Raw genomic sequence first — 21,685 nt, 5'->3', positions numbered from 1 at the left:
GATCACGTGCAGAAAAAAGCAACGAGGAGGAGGGGGGCACAATTAAGGAGAAGCGTAGTCATGGTGACGGCCTCGGTGACAGAGGCGGCCCCAAGCGAAACGTGGACCACACCACAAAAAACCACTAAGATATACTGAACCGAGGCTGTAGCCGCCCAGGGGAATTCGCCACGGCAAGTGGCGGGTGCCTCACCTTGCTCGCAGCTGTCGCTGCGCTCGGCAATCGTGATGGCACAATTGTTGGGGGGGCCGCTCACCGTTGCTGTTTGCGCGATTGCGGGGAGAGCGTTCAGCCTGACGAGGCAGTCGTGACTACGGACGGCGCCACTAAGTTAACCCGTAAAACAGGTTCCATTGGAATCCCGGTGGGCCTGGAAGCTGGCTACAGGGTCAGAATATCATATGGTGTCTGCCTGACGATGTGGCTCTGGTGGCAGGGCGAGCACTGGCTCACGCCGATCGGCAAACCGGAGATTCGCCGTGATAGGTCCGCATCTTATAGAAATTCGTTCAATTTCGGCGGTAGCCGAGCCGCAGTTGCCCAGACACCAGCAGTGGANCAGACACCAGCAGTGAAAAAAAAAAAAAAAAAAAAACGTGTGATTGCGTAGCTCGGCGTCTTTACTGTAACGGTACGGACACACTATCTATCGGTACAGCAACTACGCTTGGGAGCCCGGGTGCAAATAGAAGAGAGGGGAGTGTCAAAGTGACTGCGACACCCCGTCCGTGTCTAACCCTTGGTCCTAGCGGAGACGTGAACCCGAATGGTACTTCGAGTCCGGGTGTGCGGCAAACGTTTTGGTCGCAGAAGGGGCGCTGTTTTTGCTTACGCTAGCAGAGCATACCTCTGCGCGCTAGCAGCGCCACGGCGAAAACGCGCTGGCTTCGGTGTGTATGCTACCCGCTGCGCTTCTGCTTACGGCTAGTCCAGAGTCCTCGGCGAAGTTTGTTGTTGTCTCCGGAGTATCTTTGGGAGACTGGGCTCAAGCTCTGTTTGTCGCTCACTAGCGGCAATTTGCGAGTTCCCCGCTTGCTCGGGGCTCCAGTTTGTTGGTATAGAGGGGGGCCATGAGCGTTGCTTTCGTAGACTTCTCAGCGTACGCCGAAGCTAGACTAATCGGGAAGCGCGGTGACTGGCTGATTCCCCACCGGTTTTACTAAGCAAACATTTGGTTTAGTTTGTGGCTTCAAATTACCCCGGACAACGCGAGCGGACAAAACGAAAGAGGGGAATGATGATAAATCAAGCGCTGCCGATTGCTGGTCACAAAAACCAGTCAGTGGTAGTTTTATTTGTGGTAGTGATAGTGAGTGGCAATGACGGACCACTGACATGTGTGCCTAATTTCTTTAGTCAGGAGTGGCATTTTCGTAACGATGTCGGATGGTTTAGCCACTGGTGTGTCGACGTAGTGTCGCAGCGTGGTCCGCCTGACTCCGTCGTCCGCCGAGGACGGCAATACCATGCCTCACGCCTACTCGTTCTTTCGGAGGCTTACGCTTTCCGGCGGTGCCAAGCCCGGGGCAGACAACGATGGTTTGGGTCCACGTGGAGAGCAGAGTGGGTGGGCAGTAGGTCACTACGGGTTTTCTTTTGCCCTTGACAACTTAATGTAACGTTGGGGAAAATCCAAGCGCAATACCAGAATCAGCAGTGGCGAGGGTTCTTTATAAGCGTCCGGTGGCGAAGCTCCATAACGATGAAACGTTGCGGCCGCCTCACGTTCGGCACCACTACTTATCGAGGGAGGCAGCGTAGGCACGTCAAAAGAAGATTTGTGCTGGGATTTTGGTACAGGAATGTTGTACAGGGGGGCGACAAACCATGCATGCCCACAAAAACGCCGATGCGGTGTGGAAGGGTTTGTTAGGGGGCTCCGGAGGATAGCCTCCGAGCCGATAGAACCATTAGATTAGACGTTCCGACGACTCGGTAATAGGCTACTACTGGAGAGATGGCTGGGGCATAACCATACCAGAGTGTAAGAAGTGGCGTAGGCGAAATTCCTGTGTGGAATACAGTGGTCCATGGCTGCTTCCAAGAAAGATGATGATGGTGGCGATGTGGTGGCGGGGAAAGGACAGAGCCACGCTACGATGAGGGTCTGCCCGCCTCTCTCATCGGAAGTAATCTGCGGCGACGTATCACTCCGATTCCGTTCTTAATCAATGGGTTCCGCGCGATTTATCAAATAATTGTAATCAAGGTAAACTGTACCAGATAGCCTTATCCGTTTAATTAGATGAGGCCTCAATCATTACCGAATCCGTTGGCCCACTATCTCATGTCTAAGGAGTGGGACTGTCTGATTGACATTTTCTTTACTAGACACTCGATTGGCCCCTGAAGCTGCATTCGCTTTTGTGTCCCCTGACACCAGACTCGAGAAGCCCCTCGCTGATGGCTTCCATATAGGTAGAAGTGATGCGCATCTCCTATTGGCTTAAGTCTCATGACAAAGCTTATTCCCCGCTCTACCCCACGTTTGGGGTTTCTCCGAAGCGAAATGCTGACGAAATGCAACTTTACTTTTTGTTTTGCAACCGGCGGGGAAGTAACAATTAGGGGGCTGGGGGGTAAAAAGGGAGGGAGACCGATGGAAAGGCAAACGAGTCCGCGACCGCAGTTAATCCGGGGTTCGCGTCCCCGTTTTGTACCCGCGAGTTCGAAATGGATGAGCGCACTCATATTGTAAGAGTGTGGATGGTAGCGCCGCGGCGTCGCGGTCTTCAACTGTTAGTAACCACCAACTGTGTAACCTGAAGGTTGAGCTATCCTCCCGCCACATCACATAACCTCAACCCATGCACCAGCTATCGCTAGTAGGGACCATCCCCCACTCGCAATACGTGCAGACGATTGCGACGCTCCAGGCGTTCACCGGCCAGTTGCGGCCCCAGCCCATCTCGACCTATACCCTCGTGTGCAAGCCCAACCATGTGTTTAAGCCCAAATTCGAGCCGGGCAAAGTGAACCAGATCGAACAGTATTACATGCGGTGTATCACGACGTGGCTGTGCAGCTTTGACCTCGCCAAGCCCGTGCTTAAGGACGACGAGTTGTTTTCAGGGTTGCTCTTTGATGCCAACTCTCCGGAGAAGAATTGGACGTTGCAAATAAGTGATATCCCCATTGCGGGCAAGAAACAACAGGTGTGTGCCCAAACCATTTATGAAACCACCGTGGTTCACACACACACCAACGTGCGCGAACAAGACGTGGTCGAAGTGAAAGAAGAAGGGCGTAAAGGGCTGATTGTCGCCACTCCTAAAAACGAACTGTTCTTACAAATGCTCAGCGACTTGGGGTATAGTGTTTACAACCAGTATTGGTGTCAAGGGGTGAGATTTTTTTCAGGGGATGTCGTCATTGAATTGACGAAACTCTTCATCCGTGACGACGACTACCAGGGCGATAAGATCCGCCTCAAGTTGTTGGACGAGCTGAACACATTCCAGGTGCGTGTGTATGTCAACGTGAAGAAAGCCAGTAATGTTGACGCGGTGACTCAGGCCACTAAGGACTTGGTGAAGCTTCAGGAGTACCTTAAGAACCTCATCAAGTTGACCATTCCTGACCGCATGAAGATGGACCTGCGCATCCAAAAGGGATAAGGGCGGTGACTAGTTTGTGGGGTTGTGTGTCGGCAGGAGAACCCTGGCAACGACGCTCGCAAGGGCGGGTGGACTTACCGTGGTTTCCGAACCACCCCTGAATGTGTCGACGATCGCTCCAGCCGGAATAGAAGACCGTTTGGGACGCCCGATGACGACGATGTTGTCCTCTTACTTTTAGTGATGTTGAGGGAAAGTGAGCGAAAGCTAATTTCTCACCACGGCTTAAATTGATTTTATGACAAGCTTTTAAGTTTAGCATAACGAGACCATTTGGATCTTGATCGATGGTGACATTTTCTGGACTTTTTAAAAGGGATACGGAAACGAATTTACAAATGGTACTATCGAGGTGTTTATCGAGAGAAACTTTCACGGAGTATATTTTTCAGTTTCTTTTCTTTTTCATTTCTTTTTTTCTTCGAGGGAGGGCAGCTGCGTCCATCCCCCTGGAATGCGATCTAGAAATACGATTCTTTCACCGTAGGTGGGATTTCCTGCATATAGTCGGGAGTGGAGAAACCTTATTTGGGGGAAAGTGATCTGTGGTCGAACGATTAAGGTTTCGTCGGCATCACGACGAAACAAACGACCCTCCCCCACCACGCGCAATTATGCTAGCATCAGGCGACAAATGTGTCGACCCAGGACGTCATTTGTCACAAAGAGATTGCTAGCGGCTAGCGCCCTGCGGTTGTGCCAGGGGCCGTTTAGGGTTTAGTGTGGAGGACAAAGTTGGTGCGGTGGTCGCCAATTTGGGAGATGTCGAAGCCGTGTTCGCCTCTGGCCGCCAGCGGTTCGAGGGCCTCGATTTGCTTCGTGAGGCTTTCCAACGTCAATGGCGGCGCCGCCTTGAAATCGGCGGCGAGGAGGCGAAACACCGAGTCGTTATTGCCACAACTGGACAGCGACTCCTGCTGCGAGTGGTAAAGGTGGGCGATAAACTTCATCTGGCGCTCGAGCGCTTGTTTCAACTGCTGGAACCGCACCAGGTCGGCGGGTTCCTTGGGGAGGCCCAGAACCTCGATCATGTGATGGATGGTGTCGTCGCTGACTTCGGGGGTGTACTTTGCCGACGCCATCGCCTGTTTCACCAGCCACAGCGGTGTGGCAAGCGCCTGGCGGATGGAGGCAGCGGCGGCGGGGGCAGGGGTCAGAAGGCGTCTGACGGCGTGTATCATATTTGGCGGGTTAGGATAGTGCTGGGGGTGGCTGCCGACGGCGAAAACGATTTTATCACTGCGCGCGCATTTCTCTCTCCCTCCTGAAATTTCTTTTGTTGCTGGTACGTATTACCCACATAGCGTTTGAGATGAGAACTATAAAAAAAAAATTAGAGATTGCCTATTTTTAAGCCTACGTTCCTTTGCAAACTTTAACTCTCTCTGTTCTCGAGCACGTCAGGGGGTGACGTCACACGGCCCTCGCCAGACAGGGCGGGTGCGACGCCCCCAGATCGAAGCTAAAAATGGTGCCACCCACTGGGATCACGGTTCAATCACTGGTCCAAATCAACTCCCACAAGCCTTGTAGCCCTGGCACCCATTCCGGGCGCGTATCTGTGTGGTGGTTGTCGGAGCATCTATGGTTGCTGTCTCACTCCCCGGCCGAGTGTCGTTGGCGCCACCGAGCGAGGAGGGGGGGCAGACGAGCGCGTCACACAAAGGGCCCTTGTTTCTGCCACGCTGCCTCCCTGAACAAGGGGGAGTTAATTGTCGGCATTTGACGTTGCCGAGACCACGGTAACGGCGCTGTGTATTTTTGGGTGTTATCTCTCAGTTGTAGATTGCCGTTAAGGGTTTGCTTACGGCAGGGTCCTGTTGTCTACGCCCCTATTAGCGGTGACGGGGCGTCCCTGACTATATTTTCCCTCACGCGCCTTTTGCCCTAAGTCGCGGTTGACTAGTGGCGCCCTTCCCCCTGAGGTGCGACTCCTGTCGGCGCCGATGCCACTATTGGCGCAGCAAAAAAAAATTGTTAGTGGGGGCAGGATAATGGGCACCAGAGCACGGACAAGGGGTGGCAGACGATAAGTGACGGTGGCGCCATTGTTTGCGCCGCCAGCAGCGGGTACATCAATGCTGCGCTGTCGTGTGCTATCGTCAATGCCGGGTTACTCGTCTCGTCGTCTAAGTCGCATTCACCGCCCACGGGATCCCCCACGCAGCGACGGCTATGCTGGTTGAAGTCACCGCGCCGGGGCGCCCCTTATGGGTGTGGTAACCACGTAGTGGCGGGCACCAAGGGCTTCGACTGATGCGGACAATGTGGTTAGCGGGTGGGAAAATAACCGTCTAGGGGGGGGAGAAAACGGTTGCCCTTGTGGCACTACGGGCGGGTGTATTGTTGTCCGACGCTGCGAAGGGCCAGCGCTGTTCCGTGGGGCGACGGCCGCTGGCGCTGGCGCTTCGCTACCCCAGGTTTGTTGTCCCGATGCGGATAATTGTCCGCGTTTTTCCCTAGCACGTGTGAAGAGGCGCCTCCTCCCGACTATTTGTCGACAGCGCTATGGGCGCTGGGCGCTGAGCGCCGGGGCGAGGACGCTCATTCACAATATCATTGAGCGACACCGGGCGACGACTTTTTCAGTGATAGGGGGGTTATGCTGAGTCTAGCAGCAGTGCTGGCACGCGCTTTCGGGAGCACCGATCCGGGTGCGGGCCCCCGCAGGGCGCCGGCGGCGCCTCCACTCGAGCGGGTGCTTTTGTAGGAGTGGTCGCCGCCTCGCCCGTTGCCCGTCGTATCTTAGGGTATTTTTTTGCATGGCGCGCCCAAAGGTCGCTGCGGCGCCTGCGCTGCGATAGAAATATTATCGGCGGCGCCGCAGCGAATATTTTCGCCCATCCCTCGAAATTTCTCGCGCTATATATCTGGCACCGGGGCGCCCACAGGACAGCGGTCTTGGTCGGTTTGTCACTCCCCTAACCTCCAATTTACCCCCGTTCCTTTTGGCCTTTATTGCCACTTTAATTTTACCCCCCTGCCCCTCCTTTATATCCCATGGACAACTGGTTGGCGATGGAGACGACGCCTAATCCGCCAATCAAGGTGAAGCGCAAGCGCGGGCGCCCTCCTAAAGCGACCCTGCTCACCAACAAGATCACCACCACCCTCAACATCGCCATCAACACCCCGCCGATGCTGAAGATTCCGCAGGCGGAATCGAACTCGCAGATGATCGTCAAGCGCGGGTGCCCTGATTTCTTCACCCCGTTGATGAGGGTGCTGCCCACCCGGCCTAGAAAGCGCAACAAGCTGGTGACGACGCCGCTGCAAATGCTGGCGCCGGCATCGGCGAAGGCGCTCGCTACCAACTTGGCCTCCGCCACGCTGTCGCCAATGCGCCCGACGCCGACTCGCCACTCGTACCCGACGCCAGCGCTGGCACCACCCGTCCACGATAGCCTGCCGTTGTCGTGGGCGTTCACCCCTCGCCAGCCGCAATCCCACACCTCGGGGCGCTACCCGCAGGCGCCGCCGCCGCCGCCTAACTTTGCGCCCCACTGGGACCTCATGTCGCCGGCGTCGCTCCGTGACAACAAGGCCGAACAGTTTGGCGGCAGCTTGGACCCCCACCAGCCGCTGTACCCGTACATGGTGCCGCCGCCAATGTACACGTCGCTGATGGAGCTGGAAGTGGTCCCGGCGCTGGCGCTGGCGCCGCCGCTGGTGGAGCGCGACCTTGGCGACGACGAGCCGGCGCCCAAGCGCCGCCGCCAGGTGTCGGCCGACCCGCAAACTCAGTCCTGCGACGGCGACGGCTCGCCGGCGCCTCCGGCGCCGCTGAAGCTGGCCCCGGCGCTGGAGTTTCTTTTTAAGTTGACGGTGGACACGCTGGGGAGAGCGCTGTTGGGCGACCTCTTTGGTAAAGCATCGACCGAGCCGACGTCGAGCGCTAGCGCCGCGGCAAAGGAATCTGCCGGTGTTGGCGCCGCGGTGTCGGAAGCGCCGACTCGTGCGCCTGCCGGCAACGACCTCCCGCTGAGCACCATGCCCCAAACGCCCAACTGCCGCGACTACATGTTCTCGTCGCGGTTCACCCCGCTCTCGCCGGGGCTCGGGCTCTCGCTCACTCCCCAGTTCAGCCAGTACATGTTGCTGATGCTTGGGCTGCCGCGGCTCGACGATCACTTTGTCGGCGACGCCCTCGGCGCGTTGCCGGAACACGCCGCTGCCGACGACGCTGTCGGCGACGCTGGCGACGCCCGCTCGGCGCTCAAGCGCATGGTCTACGACAAATAGAATACGCATTCTTCTCCATAACTATTCTCAATGAAGGGTAATAAACACTAAGGCATTTTTAACGGCAGTTCTACCACTATTTGCAATTTCTCACTATCAGCATCAAACGCACTAGTGGCAATACGAAAAATGTTAGCGTCCGTGCCGCTACAGTTTGCATCTACGATGTACGGTTAAAACCCTAATATTAGCTTTTCCATGAGGTCAGTTTCGGCTGTTGCCCCCATAGGTTACACGAGAAGACAAAACCGCCCACAATACAAAAATTCTCGCTCATCCTTATAGAGTACATACGGCGCAAAAATCATACCAGTCGCGCTTTGTGAAATAAGCACCCTAATATTACGTCAGTATTACGATGCAAATTACTCACCCGGAATACCGGGTTCGCCGCTGCCTCGGTGCCGGTTTCGTTCAACCCGAGAAATTTTAGTCTTAGTATTTTATTTCGAGCCCTGGCACCCTCACTTTATGCCCCAAATAATGCCGATGCGCCCACTCTCTGCACCTGCTACAGCGCCAACAATACGAAGGCTGCTGGTGATGTAACCAGGTGCGCCTATCCGGCGGTTCCCCAGGGTTTCACCTGTACCTTTTGCATTGGTGTTGTCGGCCCTTTTTCTTGTCCAGCAACCCCGACTGTCTCACCCCCCCCCCCCCCCCCCCCCCCCCCCCCCCCCCCCCCCCCCCCCCCCCCCCNCCCCACTCGCCCACTCCTATTTTTTAAGTGTCGTAACAACTAACCCTTTGTCTGAGGCGCCCCCTGGGCTTAGCTCTGCGTCGGGCCCCGGGCTCGACAATAATAATAACCTTATCCACCTTCCCTTCGAATTGATTCGTCCCCAGGTCTGTGGACAATTACTCAGATCTTGGTCTGCCGTTAGTTACCAAGTACTGGTGGTGATCTATCTTATCTGGTACATCGCTAAGTGTCTAGCATTTTCCCCCACGCGTCAAAACTCCTCCCCTCTCAACAACCAGCGAATGAGGAAAAAAAGGGGGGCAGATGGAAAAATCTTCAGGGCGTCGCCGTACCATCTCGGCCAGGGCGGAAGTAGATAGCCGACCTCCTCATCACGCACCCCCGCTGGCGTCACTAATATATACTCCGGTTTGGGGAAACTGTCGCTCGTTGTCTCAGTTACTGGGCCAGTGCCACACCGCTCAACACCTTGGCTAACTGCTGGAGGCCTCCCTCGATCGCTTTAGGGTCATTGCCATACCCTACTCGGATGAAGCCAGGGTAGCCAAACGTCTCCCCTGGAACCACAAGCGTTTGGTACTTTTCAGCAAGTTCAGGACCAAGACGAGCAGTATCGGCTTTCACTTTCAAAAAACACGTCAGCCCCCCTGTAGGCACCACCCACTCGACTAAGTCGTGGTGCTTGGCGATAATGTCGCCGATAGTTTTGAGGTTTTTTCGACAAATGTCGTAGTTTCTCTTTAAGATCTCCTCCCGGTGGGCCAATGCTTTGGCAGCAATGAAGTCGTCCACCATCAGCACCAGGATCGTGTTATAGTCCCGTTTAAGCCAAAGGTCTTCAATGATCAGAGGTGAGCGTGATGCTAGCCACCCCACACGGACACCAGCCAACGAGAAGGCTTTGGACATCGACCCCGACACCACCACACGGTCGTAGCCATAGTCAATGGCCAGCTTCGGTGGGTTGGTGGTGGAATGGTATAACGGACGGTATACTTCGTCGCTATAGAGAAGCACATTATGCTTCCGACATATAGCCACCACTGCCTCCATGGTGGCATCGTCCCATACTACACCGGTCGGGTTATTCGGGTTGTTCACCACCAACACGTCGGTGTCCGCCGCCACCGCCTGCTCCAACGCGTCCAATTGCGGCTGCCATTTATGGTCAAATTGCAAGCGGTACTCGCTGACAGTGGCACCAAACATCGCCGGAACACTTACGAGCTGTTGGTAAGTGGGAGTGACCACCACCACCTTCATTCCAGGGTTAATTATCGAATAGAACCCAAGGAAGTTGGCACCGATGGCTCCGTTCGCCACCACCACTTGCTTTTGGTCTAAGTTCAGGTAGAGCTGAGCGATCTGTGACGTCAATTCGTCCAGTCCGTGGATGGCGCCGTAAGTAAGCTGCTTCTGCATAAGTGTCGACATTTCGTCGGCGGTCAACACCTCGTTGAGGCGGAGCAGCTCGACACAGGTCTCACCCATGTTGTGGGTGATGCTGGTCTCGTATTTGTCCATGTACTGCTCGACGGCAAAGGGCTCTTGCTTCATCACTATGGGAGGGGTTGGGTAGAGCGGGGGACGTGACGGTCTCAGTGGTGATAAGCTCTGTGTGTGAGGTAGTATGCAGGAAGTTTGTCGACCCATTTTGCAACCACGAGGTATTACCATCGACAGCATAAAATTACCAGTTACCCCCCTGAAACAAATCGAACCATTTTAATTTATGGGTAATGACTAATCGCAATATTTTTGGCAGTATCGTGTATTCATAGTTTGAGTACTGACGCTACGATTAAGGCACAGAATCCAGAAGCTGTGGCGTGAAATGCTATTGAAGTCTTTATTCTCGAAAAGCTTGGCGGTACAAAAAGACAAGTAGTCTTGACCGGCATCGGGATACGGTCCAACGTTCGTGACGTAAATTCCAAACCCCGTGGCGGAAAAGGGGGGGGAACTCCGATGAAAGATTTCTACAACTGAGAGAATCATTATCGGGACCCCCGGACTCGGTGTAACCTATTATCCGTAACCATTCAGTCCTCTATAATTCAAATTTACGTTGCTTACAATTTCCACCATCGCCATTCGGAGATAGCGCCTGTCGCGGTGATCCACCGCTACGATGTTCATATCCAACAGACGTCAACCAATCTACCAACCACACAACTCGGCTATAACTCAAAAGACATAACTATACTGTCACTTACATTGATTGAACACTTACAAACAAGCTTCGGTAGTTTTTGCTATTTTTCATGGATATGGGTCTGCAAACTATATGCACTCCCCCACATCCTCGCGGGCATTGAAAAAACCTACCTCACGGCTAAACGCTCCTTTAGGGAATGTTGATGTTAGCGAGGGTCGGGGTCCGGCCGGTCTTTCACGCTCCTTTGGGGGCGTGGACTCATGCCTGCGGCGCGAGAATACCGCTAAGGGTCCAGCGGTACTCGCGCAAGCCGCTCATCTCGTGCCACGACGATACCCCCGCCGAGGTTCCGCCAAACCTCCCGTTCAAAGTGAAGCCGAAACAGCCTCGGGCATCGCCCGACGTTCCCGTGGAACAAAAGCCGGCGGCGCTGCTGGTGAAACAGGCGATCACCCCGTACATCAAGTTGACCAAGCCCAATTTGACGATCTTGGTCACCCTCAGTTGCATCTGCTCCTACGCCATCTCCCCCCTCAGCGTGTCGCTCCCCCAGCTTATAGCGCTCACTGCGGGCACGGCGTTGTGTCTGGGGGCGGCCAACGCCATCAACATGGGCCGCGAGCCCGAGTTTGACCGCAAAATGCCCCGGACCGTCGGCCGCCCAGTAGTGCGGGGCCAGGTGACGCCGACGCAGGCATTTCAATTTGCCGCCGTCACCGGTGCTACCGGTGTCACCATGCTTGCCTTAGGCGTCAACCCCATCGTCGCCCTGCTTGGCTTCATTAATATTGTCCTCTACCTGTGGATCTACACCTCGCTCAAACGCAAGCATATCATCAATACCTGGGTGGGCGCGCTTGTCGGGGCCATCCCCCCGCTCATGGGGTGGGCGGCGCTGCTGCTGCTCTACCACCCGGCGGCGTGGTGTCTCGCGGGGCTCCTCTACGCCTGGCAGTTTCCTCACTTCAACGCGCTTTCCCACAACATTGCTTCCCAGTATAAAGACGCGGGCTACGTGATGACCGCCGCCGAGAACCCCCGGATGAACGCCCGGGTGGCGTTGCGCTACTCGTTATGGATGTTCCCCCTCTGCTTCGGCCTCTCGTGGTGGGGGGTCACCGACTGGGTGTTCCCCTTCGACCTGGCCATCGTCAACGGGTGGATGGCGTACCACGCTTTCAAGTTCTGGCAACAGCAGAAGGCCAACTACCCCAAGAACGCCACGCAGGGCCCGCTGCCTCAAGGAGTGGCGTTGGCCAACGCCCACGCGAAAAACTTATTCTGGTGCCTGGTGTGGCACTTGCCCGTCATTTTGATTCTTGCCATGATCCACAAGAAGGGTCAATGGGACCGGCTATGGGAGTACTGTGGGCTCGGGGAGAAGAAAGAGAAACAACTCTTGTAAATAGTGTACATAGATACTCATATATTCATGCAACAATTACTAATTTAATCATTGATTAGTTTCAAACTCAGCTATTGTTATGACCTTTACCTCATTCCAATTGGGTACACGCTTCGTTCGTTGAGGTAACAATCTAGTGAAAAGCCACTAAAATTTAAGCAACATCCCCAAGGTATAAAACTTTGGAGAGAAACTCAATAAATATTTTGGAAACGTGTTTATGATTTAATTCATGTATAATCCATTTCTTTTACTCTAGCTCTAGTGTTTCTGGTGGTTCCATTGACTCTTGTGTTTACCCCTTTAATGGTCGCGCGGCGTTATCCCTCACCCCTCCTCTCGTCTAGCACCATGGCCGACGTGTCTGTCTACGTCACCTCTGCCCTCACCCTGAGTGAAAGACGTATCCTGCCGCAATGGGAGCTTGGCTACTTGAAGCAGCGGCTTGAACTCATCACGGGAGTGGCCGCAGAAGACCAGCAGCTTCAGTACTTCCCTGAGGAAGACTCACAGGAGCACCAAACGTGGATTGGAGATGACTCCACCACCTTGGCCCACTTCGACATCCGTCCCTATAGCCGTATCCACGTGGTTGACACCAACCCCGACCTGGAGGCGGCGCAATTGAATGAGGCCGCCACTAATGTCGACAATCCTTCCTACGAAATGACTGACGAAGAATACGCCCGCCGCGGAGACACCGTGCTTGAATGGAAGAAGAAGCATCAATTGGGGCGGTTTGATCCAAAGTTCGACGAAGAAACAGCCCGTCGTAATGAAGAAAATGTCGCTAAGGCACTGACGATGAAAGCGGGCGATCGTTGTCGTGTTATCAATATTGAGGGTGAACGTAGGGGTACGATTCGCTACGTGGGGCGTATCGAAATTTTGGATGAGGGGAAATCGATGTGGGTGGGTATAGAGTTCGACGAGCCCGTGGGCAAGAACGATGGGCTGATCGGTGGCACCCGGGTGTTCCAGACTCGGCCCAAACACGGAGGGTTCGTACGGCCATCGGTGGTAGAAGTTGGAGACTTCCCAGAGCTTGATCCGTTTGCCGATTCAGATGAAGAACTTTAATGAATGTACATACAATGAGTCTTAAGTGAAAAGTTTATTTAATAATTTTTTTTTTTTTCCCATAAACTTGCATTAGTATCTATCAATAGGCAGGTGAAGAATCGAAATACCGATCATGTCTACCTCTTGGACCATCCTGAACGGAGAATGGAATTATTGTTACTAGTTTCGGATTTTCCTATATTATACAAAATGAGAAATAAACCTTGTAATCATTGAATTGTCAATAAAAACGCTATTAAAATATACCAGTGCGATTGTAAAAGCGTCCAGACTGACATAAGCGCTATGTGACATTATATTCTTGAAATTCGTCATTCAATGATAAACTATCCATGATAAAAAAGTAGTTTCAATAATTTTGCGTAAATGTCAGTTTGTCCGAGTGGTTAAGGAGTTTGACTCGAATTCCTTTCGAGGCATCAAATGCTCTCTGAGCGCACAGGTTCGAGTCCTGTAGCTGACGTTAACTTTTTGGGTCTTTTTTTTCTTTTCGAAGACCTGGACGGTCACTCCAGACTGATTGCCATATATGTATTGCCTCTGGAGTGGTGACGGACCCAAGTTTGAGACGTCATTGTTATACAAATTGTACAGATTTCACAAAGCTCGTCTTGTGTGCGCGTAAAGTAGACTTATACACCAGAATTGGGAGTAGTAAATTACTGTGTCGTTCAATCGCGGCATCATTACTGAAAGTCTGTTGAAATCTATGGCAATTCCCTTTCAAAACGGAAGCATGAAATTTGACTCAAAGATTAAGCCATTTTCTCTCAAAGAATAGTTTTTTTATTTTTTTGTTGAAAGCGAAAAATTCAAAGAGTAATTCAAAAACACTATTGCACACGTTTAGTTTGAAGGAATAGGCAGAAGATCTACCACAGTGTTCGTCTTAACTTGGAAAATTGATCGAAACATCTTCCAGTTGCTATTATACATATATTTGAGCTGTCTCGATCATAAATTTGGATTCGAACTGACATAGGGTGTTTTGTTGATGGCGAAAGCTCCACGTGAAAATTCCTTTACTACATGCAGGATTCATATGAGAACGCACATAGATGCGTCATAGGTATGTCACTTCCTCAGTTGAGTCCATGAAAATCTCGAAGCTAGTAGTATAGCTTATCATATTTATAGTGGTAATGATATATTCGACCTACTCATGAATTACAATTTGTAGCGCTATGATTATCATGAGTACTGCATACAACAATTCATCTGCAAGTAGGGCAGGTATGGTGCCATTGTTGAAACTACGTCGGATTGAACGTTAACTTGCCCAGATATTTATCTACCATACTTCTGGTGCCAAATACTTTAATGAAGCATCTGGAAAGTCTATAGCAATTTTTCCTGATTTTATATGACACCTTATAGTTTTTCACCAGAAAAACTAAAGAAAACCAATTTGCTGTTACAAATGGTATTCCTAACATATACATTACAGTGGTGTAATTTGTTTCTTTCTCAGATTCAATATAGGTGATGAAAGACATCACTGAAAAATCATGAATGATATGCACATGCAATGGTTGTGTGCAGAACCCCAAACTTGAAAGCATGATTTGAGTTTCAGCAACTGTTGCAACCCCCACATAAACAACTCAGACCAGATAGACATGCCCCAAGATTACAAAGATGCTTGTTAAAATGAGCCAGTCACTCTGTAAGTGCGTGATACAACTCGTCTTATTTTGTCGTGCATATTTTTGATACACCTGCATACAAACATCGTTATAGACGAGATGTAAAACCTATACTATCACTTCTACAAACATCGCAGGTCAACTCCTATGCTCACTAGATGTCATAGACTACGCCACAAACTCAAAGTCGTCCGAAAAAAAATTTGCAAAACAAAAAAAAACTTTTTTTTTCCCACCGTTAAACTCATATAGAGATGCCAATATCGAAGTCAACTCTCCCAAATTCACATCAAGTATACTTCCAGTGCCAAAGAATTTTATGGAGCAAACGGAATAATTTTACCGGTTTTTCCTGATTTTCTATCACAATTTTTAGTTTTTTCGAGTGAAAATTCGAAAAATGCAAACAATTCCCATTTGTTGTCGCAAGTATTATTTCAACAGTCGAAATTACAGTGATGTATTTTGTTTTCTTCTAGGGTGTCATTTACCTCATAATTGAACTTGGGTAAGGGTTTTCGAATTTCCTGCATATGAAAGTTTTGTGTGCAGACATGAGGGTTGCAGGCAGGATATGTGTGTCTAAATCGATGTTAGCTCTCGAAAACTTGTCAAGCCAAAGAGATATGCTTACAGACTACGTGATGATGAGAACAATGGTTCTGAACAGGATTATTGAAGTGATTTTGCGTATGGTAGAGCCACTCCATTGATTATTTCAAGTTGTCTAACCTAAGCTTTACTCGTCAACTGGATCAGTTAATTGAGACTCTTTGGACAATCTGATCTGAAGACTTGAGTCTGACGGATATCAACATTTCTCTTTACTGCTATGTCAATCGTCATTTGAATAAACCCACAAATAATAAGAAGGCTAATTAATAGATCATACAACTTAAGTCTTATCGTGCCGGCCAAAAGTCTAGTATAGCGCAGACTCAACATTGTGGTTTACGGCATTCTAATCTCTATATGGTACGATTGCGCAACCGTTTACTTGTGAGAGATCGACAATACTAATGTTTGTGACAGTCGTTGTATTTTTCTTTGGAATACTAGTCAAACAAAAGAGATTTACTCACAGACCACAGTGGTGCAAGCAGATTTGAGTCAATCACCCCTGCTCTACTAAAACCTTGCATGTCTTATTGTCTGCATACAAACATTGGACATTGACGAGGTGTTCCACTTCGATTATTCTGCTCCAAACGTTGCAAGAAACTTCCAATGACCACCAGATGTAATGGACCACGTAACTAGCTGGTCGTTTTATCAAAATACCCTTCTCCCAAAAAAACAAAAACAATGAAAAATGTTTTTCAATTCCTTTTCCAATTCTTTTTTTTGCTCTCGGAAACATTTCTAATCACTATCACACACATATTTTGACCGTGAGGATTATAAAATTTGCATTAGAATTCACTTATGTAGTCTTGCTTGACTTGAAACTTTCCAATTATATGCAGGATCATTATGTGAAGGTAAATGGTTACTTTTCGGGTATTTTGGCACCCCATAGAACCCCATGTAAGCCATACAGCCAATAGTAAACGATGTTGCTGTTACGGCAATGATAGGATTGTTGACTTACCTTTGATTTATGATCAACGGCAACTTGAGTTTCTCGTCTAAGTCAGTACACCAACATCCTGCATGTAGTGCACCTCTAAGATTCACCTGCACACAAAACATACTTAGTCAAAGTGTTACACCCCTTTATAACTATGCCAATGAAAACCGTAGGTCGCTTCCAATGCTCACTAGATGAACAAAGACCACCTTTTTCACTCTGCATTACCTATCAACGCACTTCTAGCTATTTCTGTTGACAGTGCAGACAATGATCTCTTAATCAATTTGGATTTGGCTAATTCATGGCTAGCCATAATCTGCCGAGGAATCATTCGGTCAAACACAATGTATTAGGTTATTTCAGTTACATCAAGTGGTACTTTTGGTATATCTATTATGTTATCTCTTCTACAAATTCTTACCAAACCCAGCAAAGTCAAATTGGTTTTCACGAGGGGCTCCATTAGCCTCGTACTTCAATTTTACTCGCAACTTCACGTTGGACCCCTCTTTACCCGTCAACTTGAGCGTTTGGCGCATAGGTAACCTGTCACCCAGAGTCAGGGAGATTACAAGTTTTTGAGATTTGGGCACAGCAATGAGAAGTTGTACCTTGCCGACCGAGTCCAAAGTGGTAGGATTTAGTTGTACCAATGCGTCAATGTCAGCTTGACCTCCACCGAACTTTCTCGGCACAAACGATACCTGAAGAGTTTCATTAGAGAAAGCGGGAATTGCAGCAACATCATTATTAATCGAATGCGCAGCAGGCACAGGTTTGTTAACAGGCTTAGGAGGCACAGGAGGCAGCAGTATGGTTGTCGAACCGAAGATGTCCGTTAACAAGTCCGTCAGCGTTACAGGTGCCGCCAGCACTGCCTGAGGAGCGTTGTTGGGCGTGGATCCGTGGTCAATTAAATCAAGCAAGAGATCTTCGGTGGTAGTCGGGCCCAGTGGACGAGACACGATCAGCTGGCGATTCTTTTTAGGTCCAGTCTGATTAAGCGAAACAGCCTCACGCGTCTTCACTGGAGGAGCAGGCATCTTCGCCAACAACCCTTGCTTGAGATTCATTGGCTGGCCAAACACTTGTTCGTACTCAACAGCACGCTGTTGTATCTCAAAGTTGACATCGTGCTGCTTTGAGTTGAGGATTCTCCGTAACTCTTCCACCTGAGCCAGATCACGGAACTTGACTGACAACTTAATCACGGCAGTGAGGATGTAAAGAACAAGCTGAGTCTTCTCGGTTTCTGAGTATGTCAGATTGGTAAGGATAGTATGGAAGAAGTCAACAATCAGCTTTTCCGAAACCACTACCGACTTGGTCTTGTCCTCATCTTCACTCTTACCAACCGTTTTACCGATCACTAAGTCAGCATATTCACCGATTGTCCATAATGCCACAACTGCCACACCATATTGTTTGGGATCGGCAACCGCTGTAGCCCAAATCTTTCCCACCACATATTCTTTGAGCTTCGCGTCGGAGCATTGCAAGATCAATGCCAAAATCAGTGATAAAATGTCACTGGTGACATTGTTTCCTGCCAATTTGAGCATGCGAATGAGCGTGTCAAAGTGCCACTTCTCATTGGGGGCAAACTTTGCGGCGGCAATGGTAAGTTGTGATGTAATGTAAGTACAGAGTTCGGAGTCGGTGCATTCTTCCAAGAATACTAAGATCTCCCGAGCCAACACCCGTATGTTTTGTTCGTTGAGAATGGCGAACGTAAGTTCTAGGGCACGACGACGAATGGAGATATCGCCATCGCTCAAACAGCCGACGATAGTCAGACGATGACGCTGAACGGCTTGGGGTTCGGTATGGATGACGGTGAGCAAGGTATCGAGAGCGACATAGCGGCAATTGTTATCACGAGTGGCCAAAAACTTACCCAATAAGTTGACCCCCAATATCTTGAGTGCAGGATCCAGATCAATGGCGAAAATTGTCTTGACACATTCGTACAACACGGCGTGGGCCAGGTTCTTCAGCAGCAGTTCCAACGTTGACGCCACCTGGGTGAGCAAATCGTTGATGTCATCCATATATTGAGTTTGATTGACGACTAGGACGCGTAATGTTTGTAAGAGCGTCACCTGAAGGAAAGGGTCAGGAACACCGCTGACATCGTAATCAGGCATGAACCCCAGTGCCAGCACCCGTTTAAGGTGACCAACAATCTTGGGGAATTGCGCCGCAAGCTCCCGGCGGTGAGCGTCGTCGTCACTATGATTGTGGATGGCTTGGACAAGCACAAGGCCCCCCAACAACACCCCTGGCAGTTTATCAGACAAGAGTGAGCTTACCCGAGGCAAGAAATATTCACAGAGTTCCGGTTCCTTTTCTATAAGTTTCGCGGCGACGATGGCGGCCTTCTTTTTGAGGTAGACGTTGGTCAGTTTCTCCAAAATAGCCTCAACGTTGGCGTGAAGGTCCCGGGCCAACTCTGGCAGGGCAATGTTACCCAAGCAGCAAAGAGCGAGACCCACGATGTAGGCATTGGGGTGCTGCATGTCGTTGTCAAGTGAGTTGGTCAAAAGGGTCAACACTTCCTGGTTCTCGTCCAAAATCAACATGGTAGCAAGGTAACCCAACCGCTTGTCAGCAAACAGTTGCGACGCCAACAACTTGATACATTCCACTTGACCGAAATGGGTCTTTTCGCCCAAGATATACAAATACATGAGCTTGGCAATGTTGGTGCGACGGGTGGAGGTGTCGAGTTGCGGGTCCCGGAACAGTGTCCGGATCTTTGCCAGTTCCTTCTGGATGGCCGCCCGCTCGTCGGCGATAGTCTTCGACTTGCGGACCGCCTTGATGAACAGCTTCAACAGACCCATGATTTGTGGTAAGCGCGACCGAGCGATTCGTTGACTGAATAAGCAGGGGCGGGGTGAGACTGTGGACGCGAAAAATTTCAAGTTACAACAAGAGATATAATGATAAGTAACCACACATAGGATACCGTCACTCTAGGTTACATTGACACCGGCCGATTCGGCAGGTTAACATTTTTACCGATGGGGTTTACGTGTCGAGTTTGACATCGGTACCGCGCCCAGTAAAAATTCGCGCCTCGTGCAACCGGTGCGGCTGTGGGATGGCGAAGTACCGGAAACTGGAATTAATCTGCAAAAGAAGTCCTACTAGCCTTCTTCGAAGTGACTAAATAATAACGATAGATTTAGCACTTTCAATCACAAGATGATTGACTTCAAAAGCTTATGATTATGAAGTAGGGATAGGCTCGATGCCTGCTTGATATATTAGATGATATGAAAAATGGATAACCCTGGATGCAACGTGTTGGTGTCGCTAAAGTCCAAATGATCAAGATCATAGTGGTACCAGAATGACCACGTCTTGTTGACAGTACCTTCCAAACTGGATTCGACGGTGGCAAAAGAGGCTTGAGGCATCACAACGTATACCGGTTTGGGGTACTTATTGACGTAATCGGTAAACTCTTCGGGGTCCATGCCCATACAATCGACCACCGCCAATTGTGAGCTTGAAGCAGCAACCGATGACTTGACAAATTGATACTGATTTGAGGTGTCCGCTAACATCCACGTCGGCGGAGAATATGTACGCCACCATAGCTGAGTGATGGGCTCCTCAACTTGTCGCTGTTGCCTTAAATAGTCCACTGCCGGCACCACACCGCCTTGATGGAACACACCCATAAGTACCGCCAACGCGAGGTTAAACAAGTACCATAATTTGATGAGCCAAGGAGTGACCCAACCCAAATCAAGATTGAAGCAGCAGCACGCCACCGGAACCAAGGGAATCAAGAACCGGGCTTCTTGATGGGGCACTACTGAAAGGAATACGAGCCCCAGCACCACTGTCAAAAACGGAACCGTACGCTTATAGGCTTTGCCCCAAAACAAAAAGATGATCCCGGGACCTAATAACTGCGGTAAATTGACAGCAATGTGAGTCCAGTAAGGGTGAAGGCCATGCTGAGCAAGATTGTCGACCAGGACATTATACTTAAGGTTATTGAGCGGAGCCACAGTCCAGGGCTCGCCGTAGAGGTAACTATCGCCTGCCACAAGTCCCAAGCAGGTGAGGCCAAACACGATGATGGCAGCAAACCCGATGGGAGGGTAGTTCCACCAATACTGCAAGACGAACCAACCGGGGATGATAAGGAATGCTGGAAACGTAATTCGGGTAAACAAACCGACGGCAACCACCACGGCGAGAGCCGCGTTCATCCGCCACTTGTGGGTGTGCATGCTGCCCCGAATATCATCGATCATAAACACCGCTACCATTAGTAACACCAGTTCCAAACAATTCAGAAACAAGTGGGACTGGTGGGCCAATGTTATGTACAGAGTCGCCACAAATAACGTCGCCTTGACCCGTTCGGGCTTGGTGGGGAGCATACGGTGGATGCACCAGTCAATCATCATCCACAGCACCACAAGCTGGCCGAGACGGATGAGGTACCACAATTGGAGGGGCAGCAATCCCATGTAGTGGTTCAACCATACCAAGGGACCGTAGGCGGCGTATAACGGCATTAACGACCGCGCTTTCGACGTGAACTCCCACGCCTCGGTCCAATTATAGCCGAGAAGACGATGGGTAAGCACCTCCATCAGCTGGAAGTGTTCATCAGGGTGGATGTAGGAGTCGGCTAAGCCAAACACGAAGCGAAGGGCCACCAGCCCCAAGTACACGCTTCTCCACCCTAACATGGACACGGGAGCGCTGCCAGCGAACGAGTGCGACCGAGATGAGGCGACGCGGTAACTAACGGCTTCTGACGGCAGCCAGCGGTAGTCACTCTGTTAAAGTAGCAGTAACTGTTGACCATCCTGCTTCCATCTTGATTTAGTCTGTTGTCATTCAGCTGATTGCAATTGAGGTCATTAGCACCGGGCTCCGGGATCGTCCGTGGAAAGCCGCGCCGGAGAATGCGATGCTGCCTTCTGGCAAATGCCGAGGGGTGCAAGCGCTGTGTGGTAGCCGCTAAGCGGTGCGATGAAATAAGTGAGACCAAGCTAATTATATGACTTGAAAAAATGAATAATTTGTTAGATGTTTCAGAGAGGAAAATGTGCTGTGGTGTGGGTAATTGAAAACACGCCTCACGTGACGGTTAACTAGGTTTGGGGGTTTGGCGGGCATTTTGCAACCCCGATGGGTTCATGTCCTAATGGCATATACCGCAGGTTGCGGCATTTTGGCAGCGTCCACACAGACTTCGGAGGCGCGTCGGACTCGAGGTCCG

The 21,685-nt window shown here is 50.7% G+C and overlaps 8 protein-coding genes across 8 annotated transcripts; 4 read left to right on the top strand and 4 right to left on the bottom strand. All coding sequences in view use genetic code 12, as the record gives it.

Annotated features, from left to right (window-relative positions):
* Positions 1–2,808: 2,808 nt before the first annotated feature.
* Positions 2,809–3,618, top strand: MED18 (Med18p; the record flags this gene model as incomplete). The annotated part of the gene is made up of 1 exon (XM_034156306.1): positions 2,809–3,618. One exon carries the CDS (start codon positions 2,809–2,811, stop codon positions 3,616–3,618), a length of 810 nt encoding a protein of 269 aa, XP_034011786.1.
* Positions 3,619–4,328: 710 nt separating this feature from the next.
* Positions 4,329–4,799, bottom strand: DIURU_003532 (glutamyl-tRNA(Gln) amidotransferase subunit F; the record flags this gene model as incomplete). The annotated part of the gene is made up of 1 exon (XM_034156305.1): positions 4,329–4,799. The coding sequence occupies one exon, from the start codon at positions 4,797–4,799 to the stop codon at positions 4,329–4,331; it is 471 nt and encodes a 156-aa protein (XP_034011785.1).
* A 1,819-nt stretch (positions 4,800–6,618) lies between these two features.
* Positions 6,619–7,860, top strand: DIURU_003531 (uncharacterized protein; the record flags this gene model as incomplete). Its single annotated transcript, XM_034156304.1, has 1 exon — positions 6,619–7,860. One exon carries the CDS (start codon positions 6,619–6,621, stop codon positions 7,858–7,860), a length of 1,242 nt encoding a protein of 413 aa, XP_034011784.1.
* A 1,141-nt stretch (positions 7,861–9,001) lies between these two features.
* On the bottom strand, positions 9,002–10,120 carry DIURU_003530 (uncharacterized protein; the record flags this gene model as incomplete). The annotated part of the gene is made up of 1 exon (XM_034156303.1): positions 9,002–10,120. The coding sequence occupies one exon, from the start codon at positions 10,118–10,120 to the stop codon at positions 9,002–9,004; it is 1,119 nt and encodes a 372-aa protein (XP_034011783.1).
* A 797-nt stretch (positions 10,121–10,917) lies between these two features.
* On the top strand, positions 10,918–12,126 carry DIURU_003529 (protoheme IX farnesyltransferase; the record flags this gene model as incomplete). The annotated part of the gene is made up of 1 exon (XM_034156301.1): positions 10,918–12,126. The coding sequence occupies one exon, from the start codon at positions 10,918–10,920 to the stop codon at positions 12,124–12,126; it is 1,209 nt and encodes a 402-aa protein (XP_034011782.1).
* Positions 12,127–12,477: 351 nt separating this feature from the next.
* DIURU_003528 (uncharacterized protein) lies at positions 12,478–13,206 on the top strand (the record flags this gene model as incomplete). The annotated part of the gene is made up of 1 exon (XM_034156300.1): positions 12,478–13,206. One exon carries the CDS (start codon positions 12,478–12,480, stop codon positions 13,204–13,206), a length of 729 nt encoding a protein of 242 aa, XP_034011781.1.
* Positions 13,207–16,835: 3,629 nt separating this feature from the next.
* On the bottom strand, positions 16,836–19,274 carry APL4 (Apl4p; the record flags this gene model as incomplete). The annotated part of the gene is made up of 1 exon (XM_034156299.1): positions 16,836–19,274. The coding sequence occupies one exon, from the start codon at positions 19,272–19,274 to the stop codon at positions 16,836–16,838; it is 2,439 nt and encodes an 812-aa protein (XP_034011780.1).
* A 426-nt stretch (positions 19,275–19,700) lies between these two features.
* Positions 19,701–21,149, bottom strand: SMP3 (glycosylphosphatidylinositol-alpha 1,2 mannosyltransferase; the record flags this gene model as incomplete). Its single annotated transcript, XM_034156298.1, has 1 exon — positions 19,701–21,149. One exon carries the CDS (start codon positions 21,147–21,149, stop codon positions 19,701–19,703), a length of 1,449 nt encoding a protein of 482 aa, XP_034011779.1.
* Between the last annotated feature and the right edge of the window lie 536 nt (positions 21,150–21,685).

The sequence above is a fragment of the Diutina rugosa genome (genome assembly GCF_008704595.1).
Source record: "Diutina rugosa strain CBS 613 chromosome Unknown scaffold1_size794362, whole genome shotgun sequence".
Lineage (NCBI taxonomy): Eukaryota > Fungi > Ascomycota > Pichiomycetes > Serinales > Debaryomycetaceae > Diutina > Diutina rugosa.
This window is presented reverse-complemented; position numbering and strand designations above follow the sequence as displayed.